The sequence below is a fragment of the Pogoniulus pusillus genome, chromosome Z (assembly GCF_015220805.1).
Source record: "Pogoniulus pusillus isolate bPogPus1 chromosome Z, bPogPus1.pri, whole genome shotgun sequence".
NCBI classification, from domain to species: domain Eukaryota; kingdom Metazoa; phylum Chordata; class Aves; order Piciformes; family Lybiidae; genus Pogoniulus; species Pogoniulus pusillus.
Window position 1 is genome coordinate 87,434,441 of NC_087309.1, and position 23,740 is coordinate 87,458,180.

The following is a 23,740-nucleotide window of genomic DNA, read 5'->3' on the forward strand; positions in this document are numbered from 1 at the left end:
GTAAATGACGCCTTTATCTCTTTTCAATTCCAAGCACACATTCTTTTGGTTTTGCTTTTTATTTTTATTTAGAGTATTTCTTCAGCAAGAGTATTTAAGGTTACCAATGTGCTGTCTTTTCCAGCTTCTTCCAATCTGTGTATCACTTAAGTTATGAATCCATGAGGGTATACCAGGTTCGGGTCAGACCTCAGCAGGAACTCTTAACACATTTTTTTATCTATTTTCATAGCAAAGACCGTTGTTAGCTGTTCCGTCTTCTAAAAGTAGGATCTCTAACCATTTCTGCATCAGTTCTGCAGTATTTTTAGCAAAACCCACTTTACTCAACTCCAAGATAAGTCACATCTGTGCTTTCTTTGTCTGCCACAGCGGCCAGCAGAAGGAAATGAACATTGATGGGAAATCTTGGTGGAGTCAAAAATTCTTGGTCTCATTATTTCAGCCTTTTTTTCCCCCACCTACCCCGGGAAATGGAAGATAAGTTTATTTTTTGTGTGAGACAGTGGCTGTTTTGCCTGCTGAAGAAGAGCACCATTTTTGCCTTTTTTAAGCTGGTGGAAAGAACTGTTAATGGTTCTAAGATTTGTGTGGTGATAGTGAACTAAGCAGTCTGAAAACACACAGCTTCCAAAGATGCTTTTAAACTTTCTCTTTGCCTACCAGGAACTAATACCAGGAAATATCAGGAATAACTGTAGGATCATTTCTGGGAAAGGATCTATGCAGGAAAAGATAGCAAACACCTGAACAAAATGCAACGAAAATCTGTTTAATAATTTTGCCTTACCATGAACAGATATTTGTTTCATTGATTTTTGAGTGCCATATTCACAGAATAGTTCTTAATGCCTTTTCCTCTCTGTTTCTCCAGTGACACGTTTTCTCACTAATGCTTGTGCCATGTACATAAGGTCTCTTTTCTGGGCATTTTCATCCTGCATTTCCTCTACATTAACAGCTCAGGATTTAGCCAGAGTAATCTCTTACTAGTCTTATTATTAACATTTCTAATTCTTATTTTCTCCTGTGGTTAAGAAGCATAGATGTGGAAGATACAGTTTTTGCTTTAGAGTGGAAAGTTGCTTTGCCACTGTTAATAGACAGTAATGTATGATAGATTAGTAAGCTGCGTCCTCTGGCAGGAATCAGTACAGTAACATTTTTTCCCGCTGAACAGTGATATATGTCTATACAGCTGCAACAACAGAGTTACTTAGGGTTTTGTAAGACTGACGTAGGGATCCTCTCTACCCTTAGGTTGCAGGAGTGCTAGTTTCTACTCCTTGCTGTACTGTCTCATTCCCACTGGGTGGCATCAGCCTGCCTGCTAGAAAGTGGAAACTATTCAGACAAAGCCTAGGTATATTCCTAAGAGGAGACACGCAATGACTACAAGGAATCCGTAATGACACAAAAGAAAATCACAATTTGGGCAATCAGCGTGTTGTGCCTGATGACAGTGTCGCCACTGCAGTTACCACGATGCCTACAAGAAGCCTGGACTTCAGAAGAGCAGAGTTTAACCTCTTCAGGGACCATCATGGCAGGGTGCCATGGAAAAAAAACCCTGGAAGGAAGGGAGACCCCAGAAATCTGGACAGTGTTCAAGAACCACCTCTCCAGGCCTAGGAGCAATGCATCCCAAGAAAGAGGAATGCAGGAGACCTGCATGGATGAATATAGAGCTCCTGGACGCACTTAGATGCAAGAAGAAGGCCTACGGAGAGTGGAAGCAAAGACAGGTAACTTGGGACTAATACAAAGAACTTGTTCATGCAACCAGAGCTCAGGTTAGGAAAGCTAAAGGACAGCTGGAATTGAATATGGCTAGGGACATTAAGTGGAATAAGAAGAACTTCTTCAGGTATATTAGTGAGAAAAGGAGGACTAGGAGAATGTGGGACCCTTCCAGAAGGGAAGTGTCCTATTGACGAAGGATATGGATAAAGCTGAGGTGCTCAATGACTTCTTTGCCTCAGTCTTAAATGGCAAAGGCTCCAATCACAATGTCCATGTCCCAGAGGGCAAAAGTAAGGACTGGGAGAAGGAAGATCTGCCCACTATAATTGAAGACCATGTTCTTGAGCACCTGAAGAATCTGAACCGGCACAAGTGCATAGAGCCTGATGAGATCCACCCACAAGTGCTGAAGATACTGACAGTTCCTAAAGCACTGTACATCATATTTGAAAGGTCATGACAGACTGCTGAAGTTCCTGCTGACTGGAAAAGGGCAAACATAACACTCATCTTCAAGAAGGGAAAAAAAGAACGACTCCGGGAGCTACAGACCAGTCAGTCTCACTTCTGTGCCTGGCAAGATCATCAAGCAGATCCTCCTGAAGGCTCTGCTAAGGCAAATGGAAAACAAAGTAGATGTGACTGGTGGTAACCAACCATGGCTTCACTAAAGGCTAATCATGCCTGACAAATTTAGTGGCTTTTTATGATGAAGTCACAGCAACAGTGGACAAGGGAAGGGCAGCTTATGTCATCTACCTAGACATAAGTAAGGCATTTGACTTTGTCCCACATGACATCCTGGTCACCAAACTGGAAAAACATGGAGCTGATGGGTGGAGCACTGCTGGATAAGGAATTGGCTGAATGGTCGCATGCAAAGAGTGGTGATCAATGGCACCATGTCCACCTGGAGACCAGTGGCAAGTGGCATCCCTCAGGAGTCAGTGCTGGGACCAATGCTGTTTGACATCTTTGTCAGTGATATGGACAGAGGAATCGAGTGCACTCTCAGCAAGTTTGCAGATGACACCAAGCTGTGTGGCACAGTCGGCTTGCTGGAGGGCAGGGATGCCATCCAGAAGGACCTGGACAGGCAGGAGAGGTGGGCCCAGGCCAACCTCATGAAATTCAGTGAGGCCAAGTGTAAGGTCCTGCACCTGGGTCGGTGCAATCCCAAGCACAGCTCCAGGCTGGGTGGTAAATGGCTGGGGAGCAGCCCTGAGGAAAAGGACCAGGGGATCTTGGCTAATGAAAAGCTCAACATGAGCCAGCAGTATGCATGTGCAGCCCAGACAGCAACTGTGTGCTGAGCTGCATCAAGAGAAATGTGGCCTGCAGGGCAAGGCAGGGGATTCTCCCCCTTTACTCTGCTTTCTTGAGACCCCACCTGGAGTACTGTGTACAGTTCTGGAGCCCCCAACACAAGAAGGACATTAAACTGTTGGAGCGAGTCTAGAAGAGGGCCAAGAAGATGATCAGAGGGCCGGAGCACCTCTGCTATGAGGATAGGCTACAAGAGTTGGTGCTCTTCAGCCTGGAAAAGAGAAGGCTTCGAGGAGACCTTATAGTGGCCTTCTAGTATCTGAAGGGGGCCTACAGGAAGGCTGGAGAGGGACTATTGACAAGGTCTTGTAATGACAGGAAAAGGGGTAAGAGGTTTAAACTGGCAGAGGGGATATTCAAACTAGATGTTAGGAAGAAATTCTTTACAGTGAGGGTGGTGAGACACTGGAATAGGCTGCCCAGGGATCTTGTGGCTGCTCCCTCCCTGGAGGTGTTCAAGACCAGGTTGGATGAGGCCTTGAGCAACCCATTCTAGTGGAAAGTGTCCCTGCCTATGTTGGGGGACTGGAACTAGATGATCTTTGATGTCCCTTCCAATCTAAACCATTCTAAAATGCTTACAATTACACTGCTCCCAGTGCTGTCATGTAGCAGATTGGCAGTAGCTACCAAAATCTTTGTTCAGGTCCTCAATGTCATGGATTGAGATGGACTTGCTGCTGTTACTCCTACCATGTTGCAGTCATGCCAGCTTCAAAAAATGAAAGTACTGACTGGAGCAAAGTATGAAGTCTGAAGTTCAGATTCCAAAATGGGAAACTTTCTAGGTTCCAGGTTCTTTGGGTGTTGAGCTTTTCTGCTGGGGTGGTAGCAGAGGGAGTAGTTTTCTGACTTGGGCTTTTGACTTGCTTGCTTCTGCTTGCTGCTGCTTTGGAACTTTTTCTGCAAATAGGCTAAGGTAATTATGCATTTTGTAGTCTGGTTTTCTGATTTCAATCAGTAAACTTTATTCTTATCTCATACCCTGAGTTTTTGTGTGTTAATTTTCCCTTGCTTCTGTGTTGGGAAAATAGACAAGTTGACCTGCTGGTTTGGTTTGACCCAGTTAGTTCTGATTTTAACCATTGCAAACGCATACAGCATCCTCTTCCAGGAGCTCTTCACTGTGTCTGACACATTGTTTTCCAAAGCAGAGCTAAATACCGTGAAGGTGAATCCCCATGATTCACTTTTGCAGCAGTTAGGGGGAAACTGCATGTTAACTGATAGAGATTAGAAAGCAGTCTGATGCTCTGGTGAGCTTTCTGCTTCCAGCTTCATCAGGAATTAAGAATTGCAGTTTCCTGATAACCAAGAAGAGATTCCTGAGACTTCTGTACATTCAGGGTAGTTTCTTAGCAGAGTATAAGACAGGGCAACCCACCAAAATGAAAGCAGATCAAAGAACATGCTCTCTAATAAAAGTAGAGTAACATAAAAAGAGTTAAAGCTGTGATTAATTTTCCATCTCTCTCAGATATTTCAGGGATTTACACATGTCAGAAGATAAGCACATCTGAAATAGTCTGTTCATCCTTGAACCAACTATGTTGTTGCTGAGAGAACTGTGTCAGTGTGAGAGGATGGTGTTAGTGTGCAAACCAGTACACTTTGGGTGCAGGAAGAGTGATACAGTTTGTGTTTTGCTTATTTCATACTGGAGGACAGGTATGCCTTTGTTAATTTCTTGGAGGTAGGCTAATAAAAAGAGCTAAGTGTACTATGATATGTTCCAGTGAGTTCTTGGGGCCAGGGAACACTCTCACACTCTGGGTATAGTTTCTATACTTTGTTATAGCTTAAACACTAAAAACATAATGAGAAAGGATACTGGAAACCACACTAGCTATGGCCCACATGCTACAGCCATAGGGAGAAACTACAATGCTGAATAAGATGTGACAAACAATCACAAGTAGTGCTATTGGTCGAAGTGCAGGCTATACTCACCCTATCCCACTGGCCAGCGCAGCTCCTGAGATGCATCGATAGCAGAGCTGGTCAGCTGTCATGTCGAAAGGCAGGCGTCCTCGCTGTGAACTGCACCATCACGTTGGTTAAGACTGGTGCTGCTCCAGCTCACCTGCCTATGCTCTTGGTGTATATGTGTTCAGAATTTTGTGACGTGTCCAGTACATCACAGAGAGCTGAACAAGCTCCTCCCTTATTTCACAATTTGTTACATAATTTTCCCTACAGCCCATGCACAATGTTGACTACAGTGGTTGCGTGGCCCCCCAGCAAGGGGAGCCTTCGTCATTCTTCAGCTCCCTCTGCAGCTTGTTGCCCTCTGTGGAGCCTTTCAAGGTCATTGCTGGCTCCACATACTGTTCGGCCAACACCGTATTCCAGCCTCTGATTACAGGGATGGTAACTGCAGGCTCTGTTTATCACTTGATTGCTCAAAGACCCTGTAGTTCTCAGGTCTTATCTTCTGGTAACCTGGCAACTATTTGTGCTGTTGTCTACTTCTGATCAAAACACATACAAATTCTTTCTTTTTACAGCACCTAAGAACTTTAAAGATGGACTGATTAGTAATATTCTGCTCCATTGTATGAGCATAAAGCTGAACATGAAAACAAAATGCAAGTCTGAAATGATTGCCTTGCCCAAGGATCATTAGCATGACCTTAAGAAAACAACACTGTAGACACCTGCTGATAAACCACCCGACTTCCACATGTGCCAGACAACAGAATTGGTTTTCTTTTCCAAGAGGACTTTGATAAATTAATATAAATGTTTTCTGAATTTGCTTCAGAGAGCATTCCAGCTGTTCATGAAATTGCCACATTTTTAGTTCTAGAACAACTGTAAAAGTCTGGGTTATTACATGGTTATCAGCAGTTCCTGATGGCTGCCTAGACGCATAACTGATCTTGACGAGACAGTTTTATTTTGTCCGTTCTGGGGAAAGCTGAAACCATCACATAACACCTGACAGTAACAAAGATAAAAGCAACAGAGAGTTGGTTTCAAAGTGAGTCCTTGCCCACATCTTTCATCTCTGTAGAGCACAACATCAGTAACTCATTACTCCCTAGATCTTACAGAAACTGTGGATAAAGTGAACTAGAGCTGTCACACCTGATTAATTTGTGTCTACTTCATAGGCCACTTACACTAATTTAGTGTTTGAAAAGAAGGTCTGTGTACCTAACATAGAAGCATTAGTCACTGCTCCATATGGGATATATTTATTTAGTATTTTATAATGTCAAGGGATCCTACAAACATTAACCTCCAATTCAACAGTGGTGCCTAAGGAAAAAAATAGGAGGGCTTGTTTAGTCAGCAGTCTGTCTCAAAACTCATGCATCTGTACTCCCAGAATCAGGAAATGACAAATATTCCTATTTGATTGACTATTAGGTTAAATTTATTTACCTTTCTTAGAAGAGTTCTTAAATTCAAGTCCATGCATCTGAATCAGGTCAGACAAAAATAGTAGTCTTTGCCACATAAAAAAATGCTCTTGACCTGACGTATTTGTGATTTGCAGTCACCTATCATTTTACAATCCAGTTCACACTCTCCTTTGTTGCTTGCTTTCTTGTTTGTATTTCCATCTTTTCCAGCACTCTCTTACCACCCTCAAACAGCTTACTTTGACCTTCTAGCATATATATATTGCTAGAAAAAGAGGAAAGACAAGATACTCACCAACCTCCCCTATTTCTTTCACTGTCATCTCTCACAATTACTACAACACTCTCAGTTTCTCTAATTTTCTTGTTTTCTGTTCTGGGGTACTCCAAATTCCTTTCTTCTCCCTGGGCACTGCGGGTTTGAATGGGGAGAAGAAAGCACGAAAACTGCTTTCCTCTCCCGACCTTGCAGGCTTGAAGGGGGAACAGCAAAAGGTGCCTTTCTGCACATGTGCTGACCCACGTGGAAGCCCACGCTGGAATAGGGCTGGTGGCTGGCTGGGTTTTCACACCCAGTATAAAATGGCAAATGGACACTTTGTCTGGAAAAGTATAAATAGAGCAAGGGAGAAGGCGAAAAGGTTCCCACCTTGAAGGAGCTCCCACCTTGACAGAGTGCCTGACAGGACAAGTGACAGAATTCCTGTTTTGGATCATCTCCGCTTTGGGACAGCTCCTACCTTTTGCACAGTTCTTGGTTTTACACTGTCCCTGCTTTGAATGGTTCTCCCCACTTTTGCACCCGTCTGTGCAAACTTGCAAGCTTGGCAAGCTCTGAGGTCTTTTGAGAGCGAGAGTTGTGGGTGGCACCCAGCCCAGCTACTCTCGGACCTTATGAGCTGCCAGCTTCCTGGCTGCCTTCCGGACTGGGGAGACCCTAGCAGTTTAGATCTCCCCAGATGTTGCAGAGATATCACTGCTTCCATGAATCCCTGTTTTGTGGCAGCTGTGTCTCAAGACATTTCTGAGGTTGGCAGCTTTGGCACTCACCTTGGGCTTCTGCTGCATGGATCTGAATTATTGCATATTGCTTGCAGTGCCAGGAGGCAGCTGAGAGCAGAGAAATCCAGCAAGGGATCACTGTCAATACCTATCTCACCTCCATGAGTAAAGCCTGCTCTTCCCTTTATTCTCTGCTCAGCCTGATTGATAGTGGGGTAAAGCTGTGTTTATAGCTTAGCCTTTTCCATTTCCTGACTTCCTAAATCTCTTAATTTGTCCTTAACATCCTTTTGAAGAAATTCCTGATCAAACTAGAATCTGTAAATAAAGCAAAACTAGTTTTGTGTGTAGATTGGGGGTGGGGTTTCAGGAAAATAAAACAATTCTATTTTTATAATTCTTGGCCACATTAATTCCCTGCCTCCACGGCAGACACTTTCTTTATGACATCCTCAGCATTTAGTTATGGCAAAGTACAGGAGAATTTGCCTGTTCGTCCTGTATCACCTTACTCATGCATGCATGCTTTCAGTGAATACTCATATATTCAGGCCTTAACCTTTTCCTCTGCATACTTTCCAACTTCGTGTTCCATTACTGTTACCTTCCTTCTTTTCTACAGTCTCACTCCAGCAAGTCTCCCTCTCCTGTCTCATTTTTTTCTATGGGCTTGTTTGCTGAAGTGCAACAGAGCAAGACCTTCTTCTCTAGGTTATGCTGCTTACTCAATGTCCTTTGTGAAATCCTCACCAGCCTGATCTCACTGAAGACTTGCCATAGAAAGAAAAGGATACAGTAAGACCTCTTGTAATACAAATCACTGTGCTTCAAGCATCCCCTGTGCAGTAAGTTCTACCGTGTGCACTGATAGTTCCCTGTTAGATGGCAAAAACCCTGTTTATTAAAGTTCATTGGGTACCAGTGGGTTTTAGGTGTTCCAGTACCTTCAAGAATCTGTCTTTCAGGGAGCATAGCATCTAAGGTTACTCATTGCCTCAGCTTTCAAGTTATTTGTTTAATCAGAAGTATTTATGTGTAGTAACAGTTGAGATAAATATTGTTTGGTTCAGTTCACATCTGATGGAGCTTCCCAGGGAAAAGAAGAAAAGCAAGGAACATTTCCATGTGTATTATGAATGTAGAGGCCTCAGCTGGCAATTTCAAAAAGCATATTTTTTTATGTTTGAGTTTCACCCATTAATCTTCCATTTCTATATTTTTTCACCTCCTCACAGTGTTGCTTAGAGCTTGTTTTGTTAAACACTGATACATTACACATTCAGCCAGGGAGATCTCAGATATACTAAAGCAATGCTGCCAAGATACTGCATATTTGCTACCCTATCAAATAATCAACATGTAATCCCCTTTCTGAAATGTAATGCAAATGCAGCTAAACCCAAGGACCTGAAACAACAGCTTTAGGACAGCTATTTTTCCTCCTCCATTTGCTTTCACAGTATGTTGCTCAAGGCTGCAGAACTGAACAAAAGGGAAGCTGTCCTATTTAAGGTGGAGTGCAGAACAAATGTCTTCCTTCCATTTTCCCTTTTTTTCTCTCAATAACAAATGATTTATCTCCACTAGGGGCAGAAATTGTCTCTCAAAAACTAAATTTCTGCCCAAAGGGAGCACTGAACAAAACCAGATATTAAGGGCACTTAATATTCCCCTATATGTCTTTGGACACTAGCATTCACCGAGGTTTTAGGGACTTGAATGAGTTCAGACTACTTGCTTTCTGAAAGTGTTGTAATGTCTCCCACCCCAAGAGTTAAAGGATGTGTCTCTTTTGCAAGATCTCTCTCAATATTAATTTCTCTAGGCACACTTCCTAACTGCTTGGCTTCTCTACCCTCTTAAGTCCAACTCATCTGCCTAAACCATCAACTCCATTATGCTATAACTGCTCACCTTCATGATAACTGTAATATTTATGTGTTATCTCAAAACTCACTTAGAGATTAAACAGTTGCTTCCAATTCCTTCAGCTGTGAAAGAAGAGAGCAGAACCTGCTCTTTTTTTTTAATTTGGTTTACAGGGGCAATTGGTGCTGGCAGTGGTTGAGTCCCTGTGTCAGCCACATTGCCCATCACAGGGAGCTAAGTAGCTACAGTGCTTTATGTGTGGACTGGGATAGCATCACAGGTTGCAGGGGCTGTGACAGGTACACCATGTACACCTCTATGACAGTATTTTACACTAATTGACTTGAAAGGCATTGAAAAAGCCTAACAATATGATGAAGGTGGTGGAAGAATCCCAGGGTACACCTACAAACTCTTCAGAAGGGATAGTCAAGGAAGGAGAGATGGTGGAGTAGTCCTGTATGTCAGGGAGTGTTTTGATTGCCTTGAGCTTAATGTTAGTGGCAGAAGGGTGGAAAGTCTATGGGGAAGAATCAGAGAGAAAGCCAACAAGACTGATCCCATGGTGGGAGTCTGTTATAGACTACTGCAGCAAGATGAGGGAGAAGTCTCAAGATTGCTAGTCCTAGTTCTCCTTGGGTCTTTAACTTGCCTGACATCTGCTGTAAATACAGCAGCGAGGGAACAGTTCCGGAGGTTTCTGGAGTGTGTGAAGAACTTCCTAACACAGATAGTGCTGGAGCAAACTAGGGAAAGCACCTTGTTGGACCTACTGTTTGCAAACAGAGAAGCACTTGTGAGTAGTGATTTCATCTTCTTGAGCAGAAGATTAATGAAATAATATAGTTCTCACATGGAGAATCAAAGACCCCAAATAAACTTTGCTTGTATTTAGCTCATATCTGGGGCTAAACTCTAGCAGTTGCCCTATCACTTGATAATCTCCTCTCCAGCAGAGAAGAAGAATCAAAGGAGAGGAGGTTTGAAAGGAAAACAGTTTTAAATTAAATAGCTGAACTCACACTAGTACAAGTGCTAATATAAAGTATATACAGTTAGCCCAGTAAATGTACGCTGATCACAGTAAATGGGAAAGCCTTTGGGAGCAGCAGGAGGAAGATGGTCAGGAAAAGCCCAAACAGGTGGCCTCACATCCTCAGAAAGCTTCTTGCTTTATAATGACTATGATATTTAGGGTATGAGATCCACCTGTCAGCCAGCTCAGGCCCAGCTGTCAGGGCCGACTCCAGACTGCTAATTGCCTACAGACTGTGGCTGGCCTGTGATTCTGACCTAGAGAAACCAAGACAGAGGGAATGATGTAAAAAGGAGCCAGACTCCTCAGTGTTACCTACTGACCAGACAAGAGGCAATGGACTCACATGAAAAAATAAATAAATAAAAATTCCATCTGAACTGAAGAAGAAGCTTCTTTGTTGTTGTTGGTTTGGTTTTAGGTTGTTGGGTTTTTGTTTGTTTGTTTGTTTGTTTTAATATGAAGGTGGAAAAACACAGGAATAGATTTTTTTCAGAGAGGTTGTGGACTTTCTGTCTGTAGAGATAATAAGAATTTGAGTGTGCACAATTGTGGGCAGCCGGTTGTAGCTGACATGACTATAGAAGGGTGACTGAACCATATTATCTCAAGAGGTCACTACCAATGTAAACAAATCTGTGATGACCAGAACTCACTCACAGGGTGACTTTAATCTTAATAACATTTTTCTTCCCCCATACCCATTATAAGTCTCCTTTCATGAGTGTTTCCTGACTAATTCCAGCTGTGGCAAAGGTAATGTTGGTAAAACAAAGTTGGCAACACCATTAGGTGCTGCAGATGGGAGGTCCATATTTGTAATTGTAAGCTTGTGTCTTACAGGCTTACAATAATGAGCAGCCCACTGCTCATTATTCAGTAAATTTCAAGTGCAGCATCAGCCTAATTGGACAGAGGAGGTTGGTTGAGCTCTGAAGCTGTCTAGTGCCATAGCTACCATCTGATGAACAATTTGTGGACCATACTTCAACTACTAGATTCTGGAAAGGATTACTTAAGGAGAAAGAAAAGCAATGTTCAACAGGAAGCAGACTTCTCATTGTGCCCCTTAATTGTATATTCTCCATGCTCCATTTTCTGCTCAGTAGCACAGGCCAGTTTGGGACACTCTAAATTGTCAAGAGCAGCAAGAGGTTACCCAGAGTGTGCTTTGTTTGGCAATACAGACAGCTTTTTTTGTTAACTGACTTGAACCCATTGTCTAGACCCCCCTTCTCCCATACCCTCTATCCTGTCCTCACCACTCTCATCCCCAGCCCAGCTCACACTCCGAAGATCCCCTTACAGTCTTTGGGTTCATGAAGTACAAATTAGCATAATCAGATTAACTGCATGGGGTTGCTCAGCATGGAGCTGAAAAGGAAGAAAAAGAAAAAGTAGTTCACAAAGAGAAGCCCTGAGAAGGGCAGAAGGGGGTGGTATTGCTGTTGTGCTGTGGTGCTGAAAACTTGCACCTGCACAGTAAGCAGATCCTCTTCTCACTAAGGACTCTTAGATGGTATTAAAGCATAGGAATTAATTGGGGGGAGGGTAAGGAGACAGAAAGGATGACAGGAGAGCTGGGATGGAGAGGAGATATTCTATTAATTGAATTATCTGAACTGGGAATGTATGGTTTGCTGGCAGTGGAAAACATTGTTTGATTCCTATTCATCATGGAGAGGAGATCATTTTGCTAATCTGGCCTATCAAGATAAGAGTTTTAGAGTCTGCAGGACTCTGATAAGAAACATAGTAAGAAAAAAGTAAACTGGCTGGGAGCAGGGAGGGTTGGTTGTTTTGTTCATTTTGGTTTTGTTGGGGTTTTTTGGGGGTTATTTTTTGGTGTTATTTGTTTGGTTTTTGAAGGGAAGGTTGGGAGGGGCTTTATTAGGGTTTTATTGGTTTTGTTGTGATTTTTTTCTTCAGGGCATTTTCTGTGGTGGGCTTGCATTGCTAAGAGTGGAAAATAATCTGCTTGATTGCTTTAGTGCCTGCCCTAATTTTATCCTTTCTGTCCTTGGTGGAAGAAGAGACCTCTCAGATGACTCAAGACTCAAGTCCATAGCCATAGGTCTTAAAGGGGGTTCATATGGTTGTGTATTCAGGAACATAACATCAAACAACTTGAAGGTGCTTGGGTTTTTTGGGGGGTGTTTTTTGTTTTGTTTTCTTTTAAACACCTTCTGATACCTTCCAAGGCTGCTTCTACACTGCCAGATCTGCCAGCTGAAATCTCTGACCAGTCACCTTCATCTTAAAAGCACTCATGGACAGAGATTATAAGAAAAGCATCCTGAAAAGCAATCATGAGAAACCTAAAATGCTTTGAGTTGAGCCCTTATGATCAAGACTCTTGCTGACAGCCTTAGCCCTAGACTTTTTTTTTTTTTCAGTACTTCACAGTGTCAGAATAAAAGCAAACATAAATGCCAGGATAAGTCAAGCTTTGAGATAGTATTTATGACAAGCCCTTACCTAACTTGAATCTGTAGTTTTCAAGAAGAGATACTGTCTTTAGTTTGATTTACCTTAACAGCACATGGCAGAGAACTGCTGGAAGTATTTAGCTGAAGGAATTGTGATAAAGAGGAAATGAACTTTTAAAATAGTTATTATTATTATTATTATTATTGTTATTATTATTAACAGAATTTTAATTCCTTTGACTTTAGAAGCAAGCCATCCAATTAGAAATATAATGTTAAGTGAAATTCAGAACATATTTAGGTAATCAAAAACATCTAATCAAAATTTGCTTGTACTGGTTCAGCCTACACTCTTGGGAATTGTTTGAAATTAATTGAAGCCACTGCATCAGGGCTTTCAGAATTAACTAACTGGCAATTTGACTTACTTATTAACCTAAGAGAAACAGGATGGTCTGTAGATGATCTATAGAGAAGTAATATAGAAGTCAGCCATACCAACAAGTCATCCAACAAGAGTAGTATCCATCCAGGTTTATCAGACATGAAAGAACCATCATGCACTCCTTCACTTTCACTGGCAATTTATATTCTTTTTTTAATAGTATTTTTTCTTATTCCATGGGCTGATTTTTTTTTTTTGTAATGATAAAATGTGGGGTTTTTGCATGTGATTTTATGTGGACTTCAACATGGATTTGAAGGAGATAATAAGGGCAAGACATACATACATACATACACACACACATATATATATATATATGTTTCCTAATCTGCTCAGATATTTGGATCAAAAGCAACAGATTAAATTATGCTACTCACTTAGGTCACTTGCCATAAATTTTTCCTCTTGCATCCATATCTGAGAGTTGGGGAACAGCCATTTGTAATCCACATCTTTATGCAGAAATAAGACCTTTACAATTGAGCCAAATCATAGTGCACCAAACATAGTGGCTGGGCATGTTCAACAAACAGCAGCTGTCTGCTCTTAGATGCATGAAAATGTAGGAAAAGCATTTGCAGCATAACTCTAGAGGCAGAGCCAGAGTGGGCGATTCCTTTCAGCACTCACTCTGTTATTTCAGTCCCATTCAAGTCTTGGGAAAGTTTCCCACCAAAGCAGTCTGTGCCAGTACCAATCACTTTTGGCGTATTCAGCCAGCTGGGCTCACTCCCTCCATCAGGAACACTCAATTGGCAGCCAACATTTTGCCATTCAGTCCCATAGAGATCACTGCAGAGCCTATTGGCAGAACCGCAGATAGTTAGTTCTGAAATACATTTTAAACTACAGAAAACAGAACACTTAAGGTCACTGTCAGGTGGCCTGTGGTTAGCTGGTCTAGTAGCCTCCATTCAAGGTACTTTTAGACAACATTGTTTCTTCTTCGGAGTATTCAGTTCTTTCCAGTAAGTATAAAGCTTTTAAAACCTTGAACTTAATACTGGAGTTGGAGGAATCTATGTTTTGGTTGTACACCTGTGTATCAGAATACAGGGAGAAATAATATTGGCTACTTTCTCAGCTCCAGGACTGAGCACTGCTCTCTACCAGAGTTTGCCAAATACAGTCTCAAAGAGAAAATCAATGATAGATACTGTCTACACCCAGGACTTGAGACAGAACATCTCTTTAGACAATTGCTGACTGTAAGTCATCATCCTTTAGCTTTCCTGAGGGTGTTTGGCTACCTAAGAAAGGGTTTGTCTTTCAAGGTGCAGGAAGAAAGGCGTCTTCCCCAGGTCTGAGATATTCTGTGTTGTTTACTGTGCCCCAAGCCAGCTGTGATGGGACAGAAAGGTGGGTGCATGGGAAACCTTACCTGCCTTGTCCTTGTGAATGCCTCTCTGCATCACTTGCCAGCATCAAAGTCAGAGTCTTCCTCTAAGGCTCCTTGCAAGCCATGGTCAGATCCACAGAAATCGCACTGGTATCTTTGTGTCCTTCATCCTGAGCCACTTCTGTGCTGTTGTTTTGTGGCATTGACACTCAGTAGGGGAGGTTTACCCATAGAACATTAGTTGCTCTTTGCCTGTCTTTTTAGTTTTCAATGCTGGGGTGGGGTCACTATTCTAAAAGATGCTCCCAAAAGAGACTTACAGCAGGGCCTTCACTTCTGTGCAGTTTGGTTTACACTTCATAGCAGCAAGAAAAAATGTGGAGGCATGTGATGTGCATTCATTCACACATATGGGAAGGGAGTAAGATGACAATACAATGCAATGAGACTAGCAGTTTTTTGTTGTAGAGAAGAGCTGGAGCAACTCAGAATACAAAGAAAATGCTACCCATTGCTTGCAGACAGGACAACAATGAATCAATACAACCAGATACATGTATTGACTAGATATAGGGCAGACTCTGCCTTCTAAACTCAAGTAATTTTCTGAGCTGCTTCATCCACCCATCTTCTTCTCTCTGATTCTCTCAGCACCTGCTGTATTAAAAATGCAATTACACTCCTGAAAAGTGATGGATTTAGTCTCTGTCACTTTGTTGATGACCTTTAGATTTAAGACTGGATCCCAAGTGACCTCTGCCCCACAGGTCAGTAGTTAAGTCGCCCATTCTCTTCACTTCCTTTTATCGTCTAGCCTTCAAAGAACAAAAGTCAAATCTGCCTTGCTCGCACTACTTTAGCCATGATCACTGCATATCACAAATTCACAGAATGGTAGGGGTTGGAAGTGATGTCCAGAGATCATTTAATCCAACCCCCCTGCTAAAGAAGATCAGGCTGCACAGGAGTACAGTCGTTCCCTACCAGCAAAGAAATTTGTGGGAGCCACTGAGATGCTAGAAGTTCAATTACTGAACAATTCACAAATCATATGCCTCTGGAAAACATCAGTCCTGTAGCTGCTTCTTGCTCAGAACAAGATGCTAGGATGGATCTTAATGTCCTAAACCAACTCCATTTTGCCAATTAATTTGCCTGGCTCAAGAATCTCATGAGTCTTCCTCTGCTGTGGTCATTGTACCTTCCTCCTCTCTTATTTAGACTTAGGAAAACTAACAAGGCTGCCGAGTACATATTTCACCACAAAGTATACCTCAGCCTAGGCAACACTCCAGATAAAAGAAGGTGCACTGCAGAATTCAGTTTTAGCTGCTCAATGTCTAGTTCTAGCCATAGCATATTTGCATCAGCCAGGATCTGAATCCTCCAAATCTCAGGCCAAAACCTTGACTGCAGACCTGCCTTTCATCCAACCACAGGCTGGTTATCACAAAGATTAATACAAATGGCTGCAGCATCATTGCAAGTCATAGTTGCAATGTATTTCTTTCCCTACTCAACCCACATGTCCAACTTCAGTTACAGCCTACAGCCACAGAGGAGATATTGAGAAAGTGGACACAATGAACAGCAGCCTGCACAGCAGACTTGTTTGGGTTACTTTTAAAAACAGTGTACATGGTATCTCTCCTGGCATCAATTCTCTTAGGTTCTGTGATATCTAAAGAGTCACACTTGTCTCCTAGCACCCAGTCTCTGAATAAGATACTCCTCTTTTAACCAGAAATGTGGAGCTCTGCTCTTCCTTTGGAAGATCCTGTTGGAAATTCTGTGTAAATGAATGACTCACTGGGATTTCTGCATCACAAAAGCATGGGAGGACACTTCATACCCTCTGTGCAGTCCAGGAGTCCTGTGGGTTGGAGTGATCTGTAACTTTGAAGTTTGCATCATGCCTTTTTGTTTCAGGGGACATCAAAGATGCTTCTAGAAGATACCACCTCAGCTATCTTTCCTTGCAATATTGGCAGCCATATCATCACACACACAAAAGAAAATCATAAAAGGGGGGGAAAGTGCTATCCACATGACTGTAGTACTGCAAAGGACAACTAGGAGACTCAATAGGGGCCACTGCTGCAACACATGCAAGACATTTTCAGCCAGCTCCAAATGACTTGGTATATCCCAGTGTCACAGGCTCCGTTATGCTACAGCAAAGCACCACATTAACATGGCTATACCATGGTGCACTATCAAAGGAAGTATTGCCACATGACTCTGAGCATACTGGTTTGACATTACCTGCTATAAGCAGAGGGTCCTCTCTGGGTGGCATTGCCTTGAGACAATACTTTTTTCCAGCACATGTTGTGCAGAAATCCCTCCCTGGTATTTCATAGAATAGCGTCAGGGTAGTGAGACATTCAGCTAAGCATGGAACTGAAACCAGCCTTGTGTCTCAGTGATTTCCCATCTTTTCTTCATTACTTCTGCATCTGTCATCCTAGTGCTTCTTCTCCCTCATATTCACTTGGGGATTAAATTGTTCCCACCATGTGTTAGCCAGAAAGAGCAATTTTACATCCTAAGTTTCTGCTGGCTTAGGAGAACTTTTTGTATCTGAACCTAAACTCCAGTCCAAATCTGTAGGTTGTGCCTATCTGATCATCTTCAGATAACAGTAGTCTCACATCAATTCTTTAGGGCTCTTTCTGCTTTTTAAAATGGGGTTAGTTAAAATATTCTGAAGTGCGAATAGCTTGCAGGGGAAAAAAAAAACAGTGCTGCACAATGAAATTTTATCTGTCTTTTTCAAAACCTAGTCAAAATCTTCTTAGCATGTGGATTGAAATAAAATTCGACCAGAAAGTGTAGGAGATTGTAATGAAGAATTCCTGTCATTCTTCATCATCTGATGTTGTTTCTAATATCAAACCGAGCGTAAGTGCTGAAGAGCAGAATAATTCTCTGGTAGAAGTTACATTGTAATGTGGTTGGTTTTTTTTTAGTGATATTCAGTTGTAAAATTAAATTTTAGAGATGTTTAAAAAGACAAAGACTAGTTTCTTAAATAATTTATTTGGAATATATTAGGTGTTAAATAACATCATATGGCAAAATATGTGATCAGTTACACTGTACTTGTTCCTGATCGTACAGATAAGAAATCCCCAAAACACGATGAAGAAACTTGATAAAGAAAAATCTTTGGTAGTAGATCTAATGAAATACATGCCAAATGTAAGAGTAGGGAACTCCTAAATGGAAAGAACAAAGAAAGTGCTGTTATGAACCCAAGCAACAACAAGAAAGGAAGCTTTTTAGGACAGAAAATATAAGAAACATGTTGTGTTACAAAAGTGCTAGGTTTTCTTTCTTTGACGCTAACTGCTCACAAGATGTTTTGGCTTGCTTTGATGATGTGTGTTTCCTAGGATAGCAAGTGTCTGGCAGACCAAGGATCACCACAGCTCACCAGTAAGTGCTCTGATTTGTTTGGGCTGCTTTGTGTAAAAGGCTGTGACTCCATTCAGTAACATTAAAGTGGTAGAAAGCAGTACTGATTTCATGAACGGTGCAAAAGATTGTTAGTGCATTTCGACTCAGCTGCTCCCCAGTGCAGTCCTCAGCCTTGACAGCTTAGAAATGCAGGGAAAGGAAAGCTGAAGTTCAGGAATAAAATAAAATCACTATGAACCTTTTCAACTTTTTATTTTATTTTGGTCAAAATGTGTCCACTGGCACACCTGCACCTTGCAGCACCAGCTCTGGATGCAGTGAGCTATGTTCCTGTCAGACCTTGGTGTTCATTAATGCACAGGGCAGTCCTTCACAAGCTTAATAGGAGCTAGCCTTGGCTTCTTTGGTGCACCTTGTGGTTGATGGGGCTTTAAATGGTAGCTCAGCTTTGGGTGCCAAATCTGTTCATGCAGAAGGGCTGCTTCCTGGAAGCATCTCATTGTCTCATGAACAAACAGAAATAGACCAGAAGCGTGCTCTGGCACATTGGAGCTCCATTTCTTCACTGGTGGTGAACACCTGTCTTTTCTAAGCACTGGCATTTACCATCTTCCACATGGAAATCAAAAGGACCTGTGCCAATGGGAGCAGGATTTTACCAGAAAGAAGTTTTACGTAAACCTGGTGTGATTTTTTTTTTTCCTGTTGCCGTAGGCAGCTATATAGTTTGACTAAGCAGTCCAAAGGTTTGCTATCACAGGCTACATAAGTCAGTCAGGAAGTTAAACTGACTTATGCACTCTCTTTTCATCCTGTTTATCATCTAAACATCTACAGCATGATGGTTGGTGTTCAGTGGGTCAGCAAACTGACTTTTCCACCAGTTTCTTTGTCCTTACTCCGTCAGCCTGTTTGGGATTGTCTCAAAATGAAGAAGCTTCAACTGCAGACACATGGCACACAGCCTTGTGTCAAAGGCACACCACAGTGGTGCATGTCCAATACTTTATGTCAAGTCCAGACATGTTCCAGCTGCCTCAGCAGCCCAGCACAGGAAAGGGGATGCTGACTGTCGTTTCCATGAAGATTTTCACAGTGCATCAAGGCCTTTATCCTAAGACCGCTCTCCCAAAAGAAGACATCCACCATTGGTACAGCTGTTGAAGAACAGCCAGCAACCTGATTGATGGGCTTTTAAGGTAGCTGGAGCACAGCTGATCAATTTCCTTCACACAAACACTGTTACTGCTACAAGAAGTTTGCTCTACCTACTGAACCCACAGGAGCACATCTATGGCTATGTCTTCTTTTGACATTTTTGCCTTAACCTCATGTTTCCATCTTTTCCCAAAGTGTTTTGCTATGATGTTAGAGATTTTGCCAGTCTGATGGAGAAAGATGTTCCTGTTCAGAAGCTAGGACTTGTGTTTTCAAAAAGAAGAATCAAGCTAGAAATAAAACTCACAGACTCAAGGATGTGGCAGTTAGTGCCTGGAACCACTGATGGATGACTGTGGCAAATACTACATCTCTTAAAACCTGTCATTACTTGGACAAATTTTGCTTTGCAGTCATCGTTCTTGAGCTCTGTAGTGTTTCCTTGAAATAGCATGAGAGAATAATCTCTTTCCCTGCTAGAAACACTGGATTTATTTGCATAGCCTGATTTATGGAGATCAGGGCAGAAGGCCATTTTGGCTTTGATTCTGCTGTGAAAGTAGTGAGTTATCCCCAGTTCTCAGGGCCTGCAACTGCTGGTCTTCCAGGTTGTTGGTTGACCAAAGATTTTCCCTCCTATTAAATAAAAACATATACCAAATAAAATAATAATAAATATAAATAAATAATCACAAAATAGAGGAGCAACCCACAGATTCTGAAAGAGAGGGTGACTACGGGACTAACAGCAAGCCTGTATGTCTCATTGCAGGCTAGGGAGATCATGTCTCTGATCAACACTCTCCTATATTGCCACCCATGCCAGGAGAGGAGACATCACAGGTTTTGATCAACGTCAGCTCTTCCATACTTTGCAAGCAGGGGGCTTGCTGGAAGAACCCCAGAATGCTGCCCCGTGCTGCCACTGTGGTCTGTTGCAGGCCTGGCTCTCTCAGGACCTCGACAAGGAAGTTGATGTATCTCATAGCTAACCGGAGTGTCTCGTTCTTGCTGAGCTTTTTGTCCGGCGGGTGGGTGGGAATGAGTTTCCTCAGCTTGGCAAATGCACTGTTGACATTTTGCTGCCTCCATCGCTCCCTTGTGTTGGTGAGGATCTTCCTTGTCATTCTCAAGGTGCTGCAAAGCAAAGGAGTTGGTGAGTACCTCTGGCTTTCACACAGGCTGCTGCTCTGGAGCAATCTGAGCATGCTAGGTAGTGCTAGGCATTTATAACTTTTACCCTTTACAGCTGACACCGTTGTCCTCTATGTCCTGTGCGGATTCACTCAGACCCTGTGCAGATTCACTCAAACCCTTAAAGTTGCAGCCATCACCAGAAACATTGCAACTGCAACTAGATGCCATAGTCTCATAAGGACTTCACAAAGGAGTAAATGGAATTTAATTTCCTTGTACAACCTCTCAGTGCTGCTGTGAGCTTAGCTTCTGCAGGCTCCTGAGAGTTCCCCCACAGAAGACTTTCCAATAACCAATGCATTAGTCACACTGGGCTGAAAGAGGGAAGCCCAGACCCTTTTTATGGGGGAAGGCAGGCAGGCAGGCCTGGGGCAGAACATATGCTTTCCCAGTTCATGCCTTCTTCAGGGTTGCTACCAGCTGGCCCAAGCTTGGTGACTCTGGCTGGAGCTAAGCCAGATGAACTTTTATCATGACATTTCAGTGAGCAGCAAGCACTACAGACATACTGATGTCAGAGACTTTTCAGTTTGATCCATTTGGGCTTCTGTTTAGCCTACAAGAGCCCTAACCATGCTCCCACCTCCAGTGGCAATAATGCTTCTGTGTCAATGTCTTAAACTCTGACTTTCAGTGCTCCTCAGCAATGTGATGTGTTTTCTCCTTATGAGAAAGCTTTTTTGCTTTTACAGTTCTATTCTTCCAAGCAGCTGCTTGGATCCACGTGAAATTCAGAGTCCCTCCTGCTTCTCTCTCTTTCTCTCTTCTGCTTTTATTGTTTGTTTGCTTGGGTTTTTTTAAGACAAATGTATCCATGTACAAAATTTTTTTTTTAGAACATTAGGGAAATTATTTGGGCTTCCTTATTTCTTCTATTATATTGGGTAGGTTGTGTTTTGCCAGAAATTTCAGTCTTTGAACTGTAATTCTGGTATGTAGATCTGGGTTTGTTAGATGCTTGCTAACATCTCAGCTGCAAATACCAACAGAGGATCTGTTCCTTCTCTTTCTGCTGCTTTCATACAGTCTCCAGAACAGCACTGCAGAAAGGCAGCTCTGGTGCTGTGGTCATGTCATCTTCTGCTTTGACAGTTGTTGTTGGTGGAAAAATAACCCCAGCTCACTCCTTCACTCCACACTTTCTTTGTCTCTCCTCTCTTGCCTTCGGAAAGGACAATACTACATTTGTGGTCACAGGCTTTGTCAGCAAAGAAATGCCTTTGTGAGATCAGTTCCTGTTCTACACTTCAAAAATGTACATTTCTGTTTCTGGCATTTATTCAAGACCTTGCACTATTATCTCTTTTAAAAGGAGCTTCATTGAAAGTGTAATTCACCTCTGTGCATCTCTTCACTTTAAATTTTTGGGTTTGCCCTTACTGATGAGGGTTTCCTATTGTTGTGGTCAGAGTTTCAGCAAGAAAAACAAAACAAAAATAATCCATGTTCAACCCTGCACTAATATTAACGTTTTAGCACAGCTTCTTTTCTCGTATTATCTCCTGTACAACCCTCAAGTCCTCTGTAACCACAACACCTTCCAGTTAAAATCCAGCCAGTTTAATGCCAAGGGAACTGATTTCCATTCCTTTTGTCTTGCCTCCTTCCTTTTCTTCCCTCCTCTCCAACCTTCCCTACCAAGCTTGTTTTTTAATATGATATTACAGCTTCAGGTTCAATATGGTATTACTTGCAGCTTCAGGCCTTTGCAAATGTTGCACATGCTAGCAATGTATTCTTTAGTTTCCTCTGTGCACTGTACAAAATACTTACTGTTTAGTAGATATGTGCAGCATGGGTCCTTTTAAATCTGTGTGGAAATCACCCATTTGTATATCACGGACAGATAAATTGCATTAACCTGCAAACCTGGACCCTCTGATTTCTGGACACCTTCCCTAACCACGAGTTGACTAACAGCACCGCATTTACCTGACAATAAAGAAACCCAGGAAGACAGTAGCTTAAGTTCAGGAGGATTAATTATACTCTCGGGAACGAAAATCTGGAAGGTTACTCCATTTTTTTTATTTTTTTTTTTACTGGATGAAGGGCAAATTGGTGCCAATGAGGACATGATTTAACTCAGACCAAGAAGACATATCCAGAAGTAGCAGGTACATGAAGTATCACGGGCTAAGATCCGTATTTGCAGCATGTAAATAGGATTGTGTGCAGAAGTAACCTCCGGCCACAAGTGAATCTGCTTCAACAGTCGGAAAGACAAAAAACAAAACACTACCGCCCATCAAACAGATAACTGAAGGTCTTTCCAACCCTCTGCCTGCTCCTTTGAAAAATATAAAAATAAGGCAGGAAAAAAAAAAAAAAAAAAAAACCAAACACCTACTGCCTGTGGTTAATGCAGCAACAAATGTCGGCAGGCAAAAGATTAAACGATAGAAAAGCTGAAGATCGCTCCCTGGGTAGCAGCAGTTCTCACAGCCTCTGTATGCAAATACCATTCAGTCAATTCAGGCAGCAGCAGAGCAGTTTAGGCACAAAGCACCACCTCTGCCAGGACATTCCCTGGCAAATAGCCCCTAAGCTAGAGCGGTTAACGTCAGAGGGCTGGCAGGGGACTTTCCAGGAGCCCAGCACTCAGTCACAATTAGCAGGCTGCTACTTAATAATTAAGATCTCGGATGAGAAGGTTCCTCCCTCAATTTATACCTTTGACCTCAATGAAGTTAAATCCATATTGAAACTGGTCACTGGAGACCTATTCCTGCAAGTCTTAATCAGCCAGCAAATGCCTTCTGCACTGGAGTGCTTCTAGTAAACCTGCAGTGCCACCCTGTTACTCCATGGGGGAAATCCAGCGCTTGCTAAAACTGGTTATTTAACACATCGCATCGGATTTTGCGAAGTCCCTTCAGCCCTTAAGTAAATGGCAACACAAGAGCAGATGGTGCCTGTTTCCTATACGGGGCAGGTGTTTGTGAGCCTGGTCTACCGCAGGGGGCAAAGGGTCCCTAGCTACTGCTCCTTGTGGCTGTGCTTTGTTCACTTTCCATCAATGCGGTCTGGAGAAGAGGAGAAGCTCATTGTTTCTCATTTCGGTTTCATGCAGGCCTCAGAGCATGAAACTCAGCTCCACACAGAGAGGAAGATTGAGCATGGATGTCACAAGCCATTACACTGTCTATTCATAAAATGTGACATTTCCTCCCCTCCCCCCCCCCTCCCCTACACGACGAATAAACGCAAATTCTTGGCAGCTGATCCGTGCTGTGTTTACTGCACAGTTGCTTGAACTGCGAGGACTTCCTTTGGGTTTGGAGGCAAAGGACACGGAGAGGGGCATTAATAGGTGCTGTGTTTGTGTAAGGAAGGAGCAGAGACCCTCCCAGCTCTTGCAGGGCGATTCCTAACACTAGCAGTGAAATTTATTTTGTTCCA

General features: G+C 42.5%; 1 protein-coding gene across 1 annotated transcript; it reads right to left on the reverse strand.

Moving 5' to 3' along the window:
* Positions 1-19,935: 19,935 nt before the first annotated feature.
* TAL2 (TAL bHLH transcription factor 2) lies at positions 19,936-20,268 on the reverse strand. Its single transcript, XM_064140551.1, has one exon. The coding sequence runs from the start codon at positions 20,266-20,268 to the stop codon at positions 19,936-19,938; it is 333 nt and encodes a 110-aa protein (XP_063996621.1).
* Positions 20,269-23,740: the final 3,472 nt, after the last annotated feature.

What these genes read in the sequence shown, in the direction of transcription:
- TAL2 (XM_064140551.1), bottom strand. Translation starts at nt 20,268, where the DNA reads ATGACAAGGAAGATCCTCACCAACACAAGGGAGCGATGGAGGCAGCAA.